This window comes from Pterocles gutturalis, unplaced genomic scaffold (assembly GCF_000699245.1).
Source record: "Pterocles gutturalis isolate BGI_N339 unplaced genomic scaffold, ASM69924v1 scaffold40763, whole genome shotgun sequence".
Taxonomy (NCBI): Eukaryota; Metazoa; Chordata; class Aves; order Pterocliformes; family Pteroclidae; genus Pterocles; species Pterocles gutturalis.
The window spans coordinates 30,797-45,312 of NW_010121940.1; the positions used below are offsets into that span (position 1 = coordinate 30,797).

General features: G+C 43.0%; 1 protein-coding gene across 1 annotated transcript; it reads right to left on the bottom strand.

The window, feature by feature from the left end:
- Positions 1 to 10,628: 10,628 nt before the first annotated feature.
- On the bottom strand, positions 10,629 to 12,658 carry LOC104464622 (mineralocorticoid receptor-like). The gene has a single exon (XM_010077387.1). It carries the CDS (start codon positions 12,408 to 12,410, stop codon positions 10,629 to 10,631), a length of 1,782 nt encoding a protein of 593 aa, XP_010075689.1. The 5' UTR covers positions 12,411 to 12,658.
- Between the last annotated feature and the right edge of the window lie 1,858 nt (positions 12,659 to 14,516).

Consider the following 14,516-nt stretch of genomic DNA (forward strand, 5'->3'; position numbering starts at 1 on the left):
ACTCTTCCAGTGAAGAAATTTCTTCTTATATCCAGCCTAGACCTTGGGCCTGAGGAGACACTATCCACTTTATAGGTGTTTGCGAAGGTTATGCTTCAGGCCAGCTCCAGTGAGGTTCCATGGACAGAAGTCGTTAGGGGCTGGAGTGCCTCAGGCAGCTTCTGGAGCACTTTCTTCATTCTCTGCTGGTGGCAAAGCATCTGGTTTTTCACTCCTCAGCTGCCCCATGATGGCACAGAAAATGGGGGCAACTGCAAGATTCACTTCTAAAAGCACAGTTCTGATACAAATAATTTTTTCCAGAAATCTTTTTTTAAAAAAGTAAATCAGCAACTCACTCTTTTCCCTTGTATTTCTATACAAATCAGCTCTTCTGATTTTTTTTTTCCATTTCAAAATAACACATCCATCCACAACAGTCGTCCTCCTTGCTTCTTTCCCCAAATGGGTTTAATACGAAATGAGTAACAGCCCTTTATCTCATTATCTGCTTGTGCAGTTTGAAGTTGTCATTACCGCATATTTAATCAGTCAAAATTTTCAATGCCTAATCTCCTTTTTTTTTTTTTTTTTTTTTTTTACTGTCAAATCTTCAAAACCATAAATTCCAAGCAGTCTCAAGGAACAGAAAGGTTAGTTGTGAAACAAGCACAAATCAAGTGCATTGTTTCATGGCAACATTATCTTATGTCATTAGTTGGCAGCAGTCATAAAGCTCTGGACCTCTTCCAATATTTACTTCCATACGCTGAGTAGAAGCTGACACGTCTAACCCCCCCCCCCCGCCTTTTAAAAGGAGAAGGTCGCCCTGTCTCCCCCCCCCCCCCCCACTTTGTTCATCTTCCAGCTAGTTTATGTGGATTCAGATTAAAGTAAGGATCTAAAAATCTTAATCAAACCGATTGGAATTATTCTATTTTTGCCACTGTGCATCTGAAGGAAGAGCATGGTGAGGCTGTACTGGGTTTGCAGAGCTAATCCTGCTGCAATGTGGTTTTACTGGATGTATTTTATGATGGGGCGGGCTGTGACAAAGGTTCAATGCAGAATTTTTGACAAGCCAGTCACGTTCAGTAACTATTCCTAATCCTTAAGGAATTTATTGGCCAATATTGGTTTTCAATTATTAACTGAAGAAAGCTTTCATGCTCAAAAACAAACAAACAAATTTAAAATTAAAAAACAAAACAAAACAAAAAAACCCCAAAAAACCAACACACCAAAGCATGGTGCAAAATCTCCCCCAAGCCTTGGGTAACTGCCCAAGCACACAGACACTCATGTACCAAAGGACTGCACCCAACTCTGGGACAAGATCTCTTGCCAGTCACAGAACATGACACGTGCACCAGTCCGGTAGCGTGCATCCCTTGACCGATGGGCCAGAACTGATGATGTGTGTTTATTTTTTATTAAACAATAAAAAAAAAGAAAAGAATGGACCTTGATCCTTAGACATGGCAACCATAATACTGTATTGTCTTCAAATGAGACTAGTTTTTCTGGAAAGTTTCCACACATCCCAGTATCAACAGTTGTGCAAGGTTTTTGCTGGGCTGTTTGTTTTTTGGTTTTGGTTGGTTTTTTTTTTTCTTTTAATTTATCCAAACGAGTTTGGAAGTTAAAGTAGATCTGCGCCTACCATTAGAGGAAGAGCTCCCTAACTGCTCTAACATACCGCACTCTAGCACAAATTTAATTTAGTTTAAAATAATGAAGCTGACAGCTCAGATAGTCTGCCTGGAAACAGCACAAATTTCCCACCCACCTTCATTTGCAAGGTCCCTGGCACTCCAGGCTTCAAAAACGCTGAAGTGCATGACAGGTTCCTAGAGACAAGCCTTCAGCAATGCTAAAAGCAAAGCTCTCCAACCTTTTGGAGTGGCTCATATTTGAACTCAAGTCTCCTGAGAAAAAATAAAGGCTGCTGCCTTGATGCCCCGATGCTTCCAGAAGCCATCCTTTTTCCTGCTCCTCATCTGAGTGCAGTAAGATTTATCTAGGAGGACAGGTCTACCTCCAGCCTGGCTTCACTCGGACTGTTTGAAAAGGGAGTACACAAGCCACCTCCAAAAGAGCCCCCTCCCCGCTCTCCTACCTGCAGCAGCGCTAACCAAGAGCTAAATATACAAACGCCATTGATTTTTCAAAGCCAGACACTGCCAGAGTAAACCAGGGCTCGCCGGTTGTGAAACGGAGTTTCCAAAGGGCTCCGAGAGCACAGGTCGCCGTAAGGACACGGTGGCGTGACGCATTTGTGCGGGTACAGGGACGCAGCTGCCTTGCGCAACTTAGCAGCTGCCCCTTTTCCTATATGGCCCGAATACGCCATCAAGAAGCAAAGGATGACTTAAAAATTAATTGAGCAGAGCAGTGCTTTGCCTAGAGAATCGCTCCAGTCTCCCTTGGGGGGAACCCAAAGTCAAGAGTGGGACAGTTTCAGCGCACCATCCATCTCGACCCCTTATGAGTCAGGTGTAGAAAAAGAGCTGGCGAAAAAAAATAAAATCATAGAATCATAGAATTCTAGAATGGTTTGGGCTGGAAGAGACCTTCAAGATCATCGAGTCCCACCCCCTGCCACGGGCAGGGACACCTCCCACTAGCCCAGGTTGCTCAAAGCCTCATCCAGCCTGGCCTTGAACCCCTCCAGGGATGGGGCATCCAGAGCTCCTCTGGGAAATCTGAAATGAAGTACTGTAGCTACAGGTTTCGCAGAACTGCAATATCATGTCAGTGCAACACAGTATTCAGAAAAAAAGATTGCCAAAAATGCTGGCAAGAGCCTATAGCTTGGCAGCTAGGACAGGCAAAATCCCCGTCAAGACAAATGTAGCTACTTGCTGCCCAGTTCTGACCTGCGATTAAAAACTCTGAGACCACGGAGGGATTACGCTGCCCAAGACAAACCTCTAAAATACACGTTTATTTTGTAGACTTAAGATTGAATACCAACCTGAAAGGGTTATACGCAGACACATAAATGGAAGTGAGATATTCTCCCAAATACAAAAGAAAACATTACTAAAGATGGCAGGGTTTTTTAATCTCTTTCTCAGAAACCAAATTGCCAGGGAATTGGTTTAGAAAGCCACCACTTTTAGAAACTTGGGGATGACACCTCTGGAAAGCAGACAAGGAAAGAAAACCAAAATAGAAAAGACTTGTGTGTTCCGCCCAAATTTTAGCCTGAAAGCCCATTCAAAAAGTTATTTCACCTCCAGACGCAAGTAGAAAGTATTGTTTAGAAAAGAGAATGGAAATGAGTGAAGCGATACAAAAATTGTCAGAAACATTCAGCAATTAGTCTGAAATTCGCTTTTTAACCTCAGGGCTCCAACTCTTTGATCTATTATTAATTATCACTAACCACAATCAGCAGCATACCCATGCATCTTAGGAGAGCGTAAAAATTCCTATAAGCGATTTTACATATTATCCACAAATACTGGATCCTGTTTCTGCCCAGATGTTCCAACCAAAGTTTACATTTTTGTTTTTAAAGGAATGCCTTAACAAATATTAACCCTAAGTCACCCCACCTCCAAATATGAAATATATTTTTTTTCACGAAGCAAACACACAGCTTACAGATTACAGATTTATAGGAATCCAAGTTAGCAACCAGCTAACACCACATTCTAATGGAATTGCAGGAGCTTAACTCACAGTTTAAGATAAAGAAATAAAATTCAAATTCAAGTTATTCCCTTGGGACCTACCAACCATCTGGGAACTTCTGCTATAACACAACTGAGTAAAGAAATGGTGTCTTGCAAAAACACTGTCTCACATACTGAATAGATACAATCAATGTTACTTATCCTTTTAAGAATCCAGAATCATCAACAGCATGGTTTTGGTCTTCTGGAGAGTTTTTTTGAGGATTTTTTTTTTCACTACAGTGGGAACTGCTGGCATGGATAAACAGGGACTTCCTGACCCTGTAGCATCAATCAAAAAAGGATGCCTTCCTCCAAGGTCAGCCTGTCTCCTCCAGCAGCAAAGCTAGCATGGCCCCAGCAGCAGAGGAAAGGAGGGGGCTTTAGTGGAGACCTTACCCTGCAGTTTGCACCAGGAGGGCACCAAGCATTCAGAGAATCACAGAGTGGTTTGACTTGGAAGGGACCTTAGAGACCATCCAGTGCCACCCCCTGCCATGGGCAGGGACACCTCCCACTAGCCCAGGTTGCCCAAAGCCTCATCCAGCCTGGCCTTGAACCCCTCCAGGGATGGGGCATCCACAGCTTCTCTGGGCAACCTGTGCCACTGCCTCACCACCCTCATAGGAAAAGAATCTCTTCCTAATATCTCATCTAAATCTACCCTCTTTCAGCTTAAAACCGTTACCCCTCGTCCCATCACCAAAATCCCTGACAAAGAGTCCCTCCCCATTTTTCCTGTAGCCAAACCATGCAATGGTCTATTGAGGATGCATTCAGACATGCCCAGTAATTCTGCAAGGGCTTGGACAACTGCACACCATGGAAATACTCCTCGCTTTTTCTCCGCAGATCCCTCTCCCTCAGAGGAGAGTGCAGCTAAAGTAATTCGTATGCTGAGCACCAAGCACTGTGTAGCAACCAGCTGCATGTGAAAACTGATAAAAGTACTAAACTTAGGCGTGTTTAATACCTGTTTTCACACACCCTTTTTAGTTTCCTTGTTGGACCGTTTTTATCACCCTTACACAGCCATATTGTAAGACATTTGCCAGAGAACACGTTACGGTTCTATATTCATCCTAAACCATGGTATTCTCTGACCTCTTAAGAGCTTAAATCTGAAATCACAGCACTCCACTGTTCCCCAAGAAGTTTTGATTGGAATCAGTCCATTATCAATTCCAGCTCCTACAACTCTCTTCGAGGACATAATATACACAGCTAACAACAGAAAATGTCTTTTAAATGCATACCCTGAAAATACAAACACAGAGATTATGGCCCAACACCACGTTATCTTCTAGCAGAAGCATTCACTTAAGATATTTCATAGGCTCCTTCCCTCTTCCAACCCTTAAGATTGTTCTTGTGCCCACATCATACCAAGTTGTGCTGACCTGTCAGTTTTTAACGCTTAAAAGCGAACTGGATCAGGAACCCAACCTGGCACTCACATCCAGCACGCCCAACCAAAGGGCAAAACCAGACTCAGACCAGACAAGACTCCTGGGCATAGCCCAACAATATATTCCACCACTGCTAACAATGCATCGCTCAGCTACAAACAGCACCCAGCAGCGATTTCTGCTCAAGCCTGGCTTCAGCAAAACACCAGTATGTCTAGAAATTCAACTCAACTAGGCAGAGCGCTTCACAGCGGGTTTAAGTTCCATCAATGCTACGAGTTGGTTGGGCAAGGACAGGTTATTGAATCACAACTGAACAATTCACTCCCTCTGCAGACAATACGAGTACTGCGCGAGTATTGATACCGCTGTGACAATCTCTCCGCATGCCTACCTGCAGAATTGCAACACCGATCCCAGAAAATAGGATGGGAACATTTTTATACAGCACATATTTCAGACATCAGTGTCTTCCAGCCCTCTTTAAAATGGACTGATCCATACTGTCGGAAGATGTATAATCAGCATTTCTTCTGCTTGCTGAAATCTGCGCATGAATGCGATCCTATCTTCCCCTTTTTCAGAAAACAGCCAACAGAGGATACCATAGCAGGATTCTGTATCACCAAAAGTGATATAAAAGCCAGGAGACAATTATTAACTATTATCAGAATAAACTACAGCAAACTGATTTCCAACAGCCAGGTATCACAGAGTTCAGCAGTACTGCCTGGCAATAGAAACATTTCAGTAATACACAACATTACTTATCCCCATACACAAAGAAATAAAAAAAAACCCCTAGATATTGGCACATGGATTGACAATGGAGCTCAACAGAAGACCCACCCATTTATGGAACTCAATTTTCCAGCAACGTGGAACTCTTCCTGCCGCAGCGTAGGAGTCAATTTATGGGTAGATATTTACGCGAAAATAAGGCATTGTTAGCAGTCACATTTTCAAAAGATACTTGATACAGATTTTTAACTCCACAATAAAAAGAGCAAATCAATAACAAGAGCACCCTCAACAAAATACCAACAAAGCAAGCTGTGGAAAGCTTGAGGCAGTTAAATGCATGCTGCTATGCCAAGGAGAACCATTAGACATCCTCACCTCACACATTCGTACAGACTCCTGCCTTCTTTACTGAGAAATAAAGATGTGCATATATAGAGGTCCCTGTTACACCAAGTTTATATGCAGAGCTTTTAAAAATTACACAAAATTATACAAGAAACTACAAAACAAGTATAACTTTTCAAACTGAAAAACGAAAAGTACCAGTTTAAGGCTCTGGTCTCCAATATGAAAGACTCATTGGTGAAAAAAGTTTGCACAGTAAATTTGTGGGAAGCGAAAGGGGAACACAGTCCTGCCAAGCGTGGCAAACACTTTAACAGGTTGGGCTTCTTCCCATAAAGTCCGTCAGCAAACAAACAGAGGTCAAGGCCATTCATAAATTTTAAAAATAATATTTACCAGCCCTTTATCTCTCTGGCAGGTATAATTCTGATAAGTGACTATTCTAGACAATATTTAACATAAAAGTTTATTTAGCAAAAATACTTGCAATAGCCTGAAATCAGATTTGAACCAGAATCACCTGTTCAAGTCAGTGAAGGTTAGCGAAGACCACGTTGTTGGGTTGGGTGGGGGGGGGGGGGTGGGGGGTTCGGTCTCTTACAGGTAGGGTCTACGAAAAAAAATCCTGATCCATGTGAATGGCTCAGGAACAGATAGGTATAAGAAGTCCCTAAAATACTGTCAATGTCTGATCACAGATTTGACCACAAACCCTAAGAACTCAATGCCAGTCTTTCAACTTAAGGGATGTAAATTAGACTCTAAAATACCATGAAACAACGGTTTGAAGAGAAGTCTCCTTGCCTGCATGACAACAACTGAAACATTATTACTGATAAACCCATGTAATTTATGTTAAACTTTTTTAATAGTAACATGTCGTAACTTTGTGAATTCTCCCACACTGCCTTACACCAGTGAAACTGCCAGGGACAAACTACAGGAGGAGTATCAGCCCTTCGCTTCCACCGCAACTGCTGAGAAAAGCCACGATGGATGTGTACATACACGAGCTACTATGGAAATTAGAGGGAAAAGGCACATTTGCAGAAAAAGCTTTAGGTAAGAGCTAACGCAGCAGAAAGGTCATCCTCCTCAATGTTTACTGCTGTTTCAAGCAATCATGACATTTTCCTAGGCCATCCTGGAACTTCCGTAATTGGCACCATCATTAGGCCTCAGCTGGTACCCCAATTCTGCGAAGCAATCACCTTAAAGTGAAATCTTATCTGGATTCTTGCTATTATTTAGTTTAGAAATTATTATTTCTTAGAAATGTCATGGGAGGGGGTAATCTATACACACAGACACACAGGTATGATTCACTCCATATTAAAAATTAAACAAGTAAAAATCTTTCAAAGACAAAAACATGCTCTGCATGCATATCAGCAGAAGAAAAGCATTTAAAAAGAGAATAAGGGAACTTGGTTTTGCTTAAGAAGCTCTTGGTCCCCAAAGACCACAAGTTGCAGTGTTATCAAGGAAGCTACCACCAACTGCTTTAAAAAGAACTATAATTGTGGATGTCTAATAAAAGTAACCAGAAGAGAAACGTTCTAGTTGACAGTGGGTATTTGGCAAAGGCAATAAGGTAGCAAGGCATTTTAAATGCCTAAACTACGTTTATTAAGCACTATCAGCTTAATAACTCAAGAAAGGTGATGTTCTAACAGCAAAAAAGGTAATTTTTTTTACAGTAATATTTTGAAGACTCATTCTCAATGTGAAAATTCATCTTCACTCCCGGTCACCTACTCCTTTTCACCATGTAAGCTGAAAGCCAAAAGCAGTCAAAAAAGGGTGTAACGTCAAGGTTCAGAAAGTAATGCCGCCAGAACAAGATACAGCCAATACTGGCCATTCATTGGCTTTAGAGAACCACACAGCCTATTCTCCCCCTTCTCCTTAGTCTTTTCTTAAGGCAATTCATATTGCAGGATAAATACATTTGAAAAAAATATTAAGGCTTAAGATATCAAAAACTTCATACTGCAGACTTTGAAGGGTTAAGCACATGCTGAAGAAATTTGTAAAATGTATGATGCCTGATAGGGCGGATGTGTCAGGAAAAGAATCTGAGTGGAAGTAGCAAGGATGTGGTTTGGATGCAGAGCCCAGAGGTGTGACGCTGCAGCTCTGATGGCACGGAGGAAGAGAGAGTTTGCAATCCCTGTACCATGCCGACCCAGGACAGCCAAAATCCGCCGCGGGATGCTGGGTCTGACATGGTTTTAAACTACGTGTGCTTCATTGCAACACTTTGGAGTATGAACAAGCTTGTGCGCGATTTCCGCTGTTTTAGCTGGAGCGTGGTACAGAAATAAAGAGAAAGGCAAAGACCAGTTGGAGGTTCATTACCAAGAGCGAGCTTTTACACACATGACATCCAATGTGGAGTCTTTCTGACTTGTCTCATCACCTACACATTGAAAAGGCACTGCTAAAAGCCCTCTACATTCATTTCTCTTGAAACTTGTCAGGGCTTTGCACAGATCCCCAGCTGCACCTATTAGCATAAAGCCATTACCAAGGAGATTAAGAGCAACATGCAGTTAAATAATGGGGCTGAGTTATAGACTGGAGATGATGACACCCGTCCTAATCTGACACACAGATCAGGATGTCTGCAGTGTCGCAACCCCGCAGCTCTCCGCCACCTGAACAGCACTCCACACGTGCAGCAATAGCTCTGAGCGCTGAAAACTTTGGGATTTCAATCACGCCAAGTATTACCTGCCTATCTCACTGAGACACCAGCCTAGAGAACAAAGACAGAAAAGCATATCAAGCCTGTGTCATCATCCAGCCCGATGACACAGATCATCCATCGACTGCTCCGGAGGTAAACAGACGAGAAGAGCTCCCGTGAACTAGACTCCTTCAAAAGCCTGATGAGAAACTGCCACTCCAAACCCAAGTATTGCTTACAACCACGCTCCCACTGACATTTCCCTGTTTATTGTGCCCATCCCTGCAACAGGTGACAACACTGACTCAGCACAAGGACCACGCACTTGCAGAAGAGCTCTCACAGGTTGCAGGAGCTGCTTGCCCCAGTAATGATGCTCAACCACAAAGGCAGTTAAATATTGGGTCTTTCTTTTCACGCATCCCCTAAGTCTTCTGACAACCTTTTATCACTATATAAGTAACATAATTTATTAAAATTTCATCAGGTAAAATAACTAGAAAAACTGTGACTTCATCTTCCTTGATCCAAGAAAGCACACTGAAGCTAAGCCTGGATGATAACAAACATCCAGCTACATGCAAAGCTCAGCGTGAAGGTGGGATACAGCCCTTTCAAGTTGAGAAATATGTATTTCAAAGTCCATTCTTTAGAGATCATATTTGAAATAGCCACAGAAAATTGCAGTATGGCTTGCCAAATGATAAGGAGATTGTAGAGGTATTGGACAGGTCTCCAAACAAAATGGAAATACTGAAAGCCTTTTTTTACCGCCCAGGTAGATAGACTATTTTCCCTCCTCAAAAGCACCATTACAAGCAGCTGCATATCTTGGGGTGAGAAAAAAAGACCTGAGAAAGGTAAATGCAAATTCTGTGATTGGCTATTTCGCTGACCTTTAGCAAAAACCTTTGGTGAGCCTGTTTGACACACGGAGAGGCTCCGTAACCACGTTAACTCCATCCTCCATCAGATGCGCTTAATAACTTGTAATATTAACTATGCAACTAGAGAGTTTATGAAAGTAGGAGTCCTTTACGGGACAAACGAACACCTGACTCTTGAAGAAGTACCTGCTTCTGCACATCAGCCAAGAACCACAAATTCAAATGACACCAAAAGTGAGGAGAGATCAGCTTATCCGTTTATCCCTCTCAAATGCGTCAAGTTTTAACAGCCCTCCTCCTTCTGGAGGCATTTTTCTATATATACAAACCAAATGTTCCTACAGTTAAAAAACAGAAATAATATGTTGCCACAGGCTTGTAAAGTTTAGTTTTCAAACTTAACCAGTTAAAGGCCGGCGCAAACTTATAACCATCCGACTTTTACAAAAACAGCTTCCCGACATCATCTTTTCTTACCCTCATCTCAACATTTCATCTGAGGTACAACACATTCAAGCACCAGCTAAGAAAGAATAAACATTACAGGACACATGAGAGCAATTTTACTAAGCTCTCATTACAGGGAAAACAACATTTATAGTAGTAAGAGCTTATAAACACAGTAAAGCTACAGTTTCAAATCTAATAACAATAGAATATCATATGTTCTTTTTAAATATTAAAGCCAGCACTTTGTTTTTATTAAAGGCAGAGTAAAATGCAGCAAGAAACCAGCAAATCTAATAATAAGAATTGAAATGCAAACAAAGAATTATGCATCAGCTTGAGAAATATCGCCCCAGTCCCCATTTTAATTCATGCCTTGTTTAAAGCAGGGGAAGAAGGAAGAAAAAAAAAAGAAAAAAAAGAAGATAATTAATTTGCCTGCTCACCTGGACACGTTTTCTGGAATGTACTCTAGAACTGGATACCCATCGCTTCTTCTGGATGCCAACTCCGAATGAGACTTCCAGGTCTCCACTAGCGTGCTGACGGGAGGGAACGAGCTCAGGTGTTGAAACGCCTGCTCTCGAGCCACCGGCCGCGACAAAGATATCGTGCCTTGGGCACCGATCCGGTAGTGAAATGACTGTCCACCTGAATTTACACCCACGATGGCAGAGGATGGTATACTGTTCTCTTGGTAATAGCTGCCATCGTCAGGCTCTTGCTTAATTCCCACAGGTAAGCCTGGATTTGGAAAACCGCTACCTTCACAACCTCCATCGAACGAGGAAACAGGTGGTCCTAAAATCCCAGAAAGAGAGTAATAGTCTTTGTCATCCATAAAAGAAAAATACGAGCCGTCTGTAAATGGGAAAGGATTTACTGCCTGATTGCCTTTAAAAGGGGCACCAGAACAAGGATGCTTGGCCGACTCTTGCTTCACCGGTACTGAAAAAGGGGAATCGGAATTTATTTTGCCGCTGTCCCCAATGCACGCGCTGCCGAACGAACCGTCTGGCTCGGGTTTTATGAACTGAACAAGGTTCATCTGGCTGTTGTTGGAGATGGCGTTCTCCATTTCCTCCATTTTTGGAAAGGCGAGTTCTTGAGCACCCTTGTCTTTTGTTTCTGGACTGGGAACAGTATCTTGGCTTCTGCTAGGTCCCGCCGGCGTGCCGGAAGCTGGGAATCCCAGAGAATTGTTTACGGGGCTACAGATGGAGGATCCCACAGTGCTAACCGCTGGACTCGAGCGAGTGGACCTGTTATTGGCATTGGAAGGGCTGGCGATGGAGCTCCGCGAGGTCAGGTTCGCAGGACTGGACACAGAAGATCGCATCGTGATATTATTAGGACTGGAAACGGGAGATTTCACGCTGCAATGACTGGGAGGACTAGAAATCGGCGATTTCATGCTACTGATAGGGCTAGAAAGCGGAGACCCGACGTTGCTAACGTGTGCGGGACTGTGCAACATAGCCCCCCGGTTCTCAACGTTGGGTGAGCGCGACAAAGGGGTTCCTTGGGCGATGGGGCTGTGCATGGCAAAGTTCCCAAAGTTAGCAGTAGTTGAGGACACAGAGTTAACTCCAGCAGGACTACACACCGAGGAAGCCATGTTCTGAGGGCTGCAGCCCGAAGGGCTTTTCTCTTGACACACGAGAGGGCTTTTGACGATCGCGTGCATGGCACCGCCGTTGACGGTGCTCCCAGAGTCCGACATCAAAGACCTCAAGGGCCTGTTGGTGCCGTGGAGGGGAGAAGAGCAATGGCCGTTCTCCTTGTAGAGCTTCACCAGCTGCTCCACGTTCTGGTAGACCTTTCCTGGGCTCCCCTGGTTCTGCTGATCGTAGGGGTAATCAGCGTCTCGGATGGAATCCATGTACAAACCCATGGATTCGGCCACCGTCGCTGACAGCTCCTTCGACTCCGTTTCAGTTTTGATGTCGGAGGGCAGAAGAGCGCCAGGTTGGCCACCGTCTTGCTGCAGGCAGGAGAGGAGCTCAGGTTTTTCTTTGCTGCTTCCTTGAGCACCACTGTTTGCAAAAGTGCCAGCGGCACAGCTTACATTCACTATCTCCATATAGTTACTGTCATCAGTCTGCTCTCCGGCCCCTATAGAAGAACACTCCACAGACTGAGACACTTGACCCCACCGTCTCTCCATATCTAAGCCTTCTGGGTAGCTCTGGTATCCTTTTGTCTCCATAACTAGCAAAGACATATAAAAAAAAAAAAGTGAAATTAATAAATGCCAGGAGAGTGTGACTTCCTAAGGAAATTTCCTAATTTCCTAAGGAAACAAGGCATATCCGCTCGCTCTGTCTATCCTCCTCTCTGCCTGCCTGCCAGTCCTGTTCCCCTGCCCCATCCATCATCTCTCAACCATTTCTCCAATTTCAATCAAGCCAAGGGAAAAAGTCTGAGATATGACAGCTCTGAGGGCAAACCAGTCAGCAGTTAGAAAAGACCCAAATTATTGCTCCCTACCCCAAAAGGAACAACTCGGCAACAGTGGCACAACCACCACCTGAAGGAGACATGAAGGATGGGCTGAACAGGGAAAGAAGTGGTGCAAAAGTTGGATGGGAAACGTTTCTGCCACAGAGGAGGGAGATCAGATCAGGCAGGGATGCGTGGCTATTAAATGGATCCATAACTCCGCAAACGTCCAATGGCAGCACGCAAGAGGAAGACATAAAATAAAATAAACCTTGTTCTAAAACAGACCCTAAAAACCCCTCCGATCCCGCATGCCACTCTCTCAAGGCAGGGAGCAGAATGCATGAGCCAGCCTCCATTATTCTCTAAATCACGTACAGGTAACAGCAATTTATATATACATATATATTTTATCTAAGCAGTTGTCTCATAGTATCATCATCACCCAAGTGCCAATAGTTACCATATCAATATTACAAATACATTTTTCGTTTCAGAATGTATTAATTTCCCAATATTTAATTTAGTGTTTAATACTACTTAAAAATCCTACTTTAAGCAAAATAATGAAAACAAACAGAATAAACTTAAAATTAAGGACTTCGATACTTCTTTGCCCTTACTTAGAACAATGGCTCTATGCCTGCATTCCCCTCAAGCACAAATTTTATTGGAACACCATCACGTGTATCCAATCACATTCCTATAGCTTCAGATTTTGAGGCAGAAGTGCCTCCTACCTTCACATAAAGCCACTCCCCACCTGTCCCCAATTTCAGTGCTAAGCAAGCCTAACTCCTAGAGAAATCCATTGCAGCTGTGAGTGAGCAGCGTCTCTGAAAACCAGAAAATTTAAGTGAAAGCTTAAAATGAAGATGGAAATGAATTTTAACCCTCAAAACCACTGCATACCAGGAAATTTCAGTTATAGGCCCAGTGCACAAGCTTTGTAGCGACCTCTCCCGCAGCAGTAAATTTCAAACTTCATACATAATCGATAGCCAAGCGTACTTTAAAACTTCAGCGAAAAAAAATCTGGGTCACATAAAGAAAAAGAAAAAAAAAAGGGGGGGGGAATGCCTTGGTCCTGCACTTCCAGAGAGAGAGGCACTGACTGTAAGTATATCCAAGAGGATCAAAAAACCAGCAGAGAGATTATTCGTGGCCTGACACAAATTTGGTTTAAAATGACAGATATAAATTAGGAAGAATGCAGCAGCAAAGAGATTTTGCCCGTCACCTCTGAGCACCTCGGTGGATACTAGAACCAAATAATCATCTCAGGGGGTGCTGCCAGCACAAGGGTTTGGTTTTGTTCTTCTAAGCAGAACTTATTACAACTTAACTAACGTGTTTATCCACAGTACACACACTTCATCAGCTGCACAGACGTGCTTTTTTACTAACTTCCACTCAGTGAATTTGACTGCGGATCTGAAATATATGCAGAAAACAAGAAAAGCTGAGTCTTTGCTACATATCAGAACCAAGACCGTCTCCATCTGATTATTTTGCAGAAGCAAGCTTAAAGCACAAGCACAGCAGTACAAGCACAGCAGTTTCCTCAGCTCCCCCTCCCCCCCAGAAGTCATCAAACACTGTAAATTATGTATTTCTCCCCCAAACACATCATCAACCACAGCTCTCTGCAGCACAAATCTCTGATCAATCAGGCATGAAACCAGTTTCGCAGCAACAAATAAAAAAAAAAAAAAAAAAAAAAAAAAAAAGAAAAAATTCATCCAATGGTACCTGGTATCCCTGCAACCAAAAGGTCACCTGGATACTGGAAGATCTGAAATAAATCCAGCTTCATAAAAACTACACCGAGGGCTCACCCACCCACTTCTTATTTCTTGCCCTTTATAAATAAAATTTTCTTTAAGTT

Coding starts and splice junctions, on each gene's coding strand:
- LOC104464622 (XM_010077387.1), bottom strand. CDS start 12,410: ATGTCTTTGCTAGTTATGGAGACAAAAGGATACCAGAGCTACCCAGAA.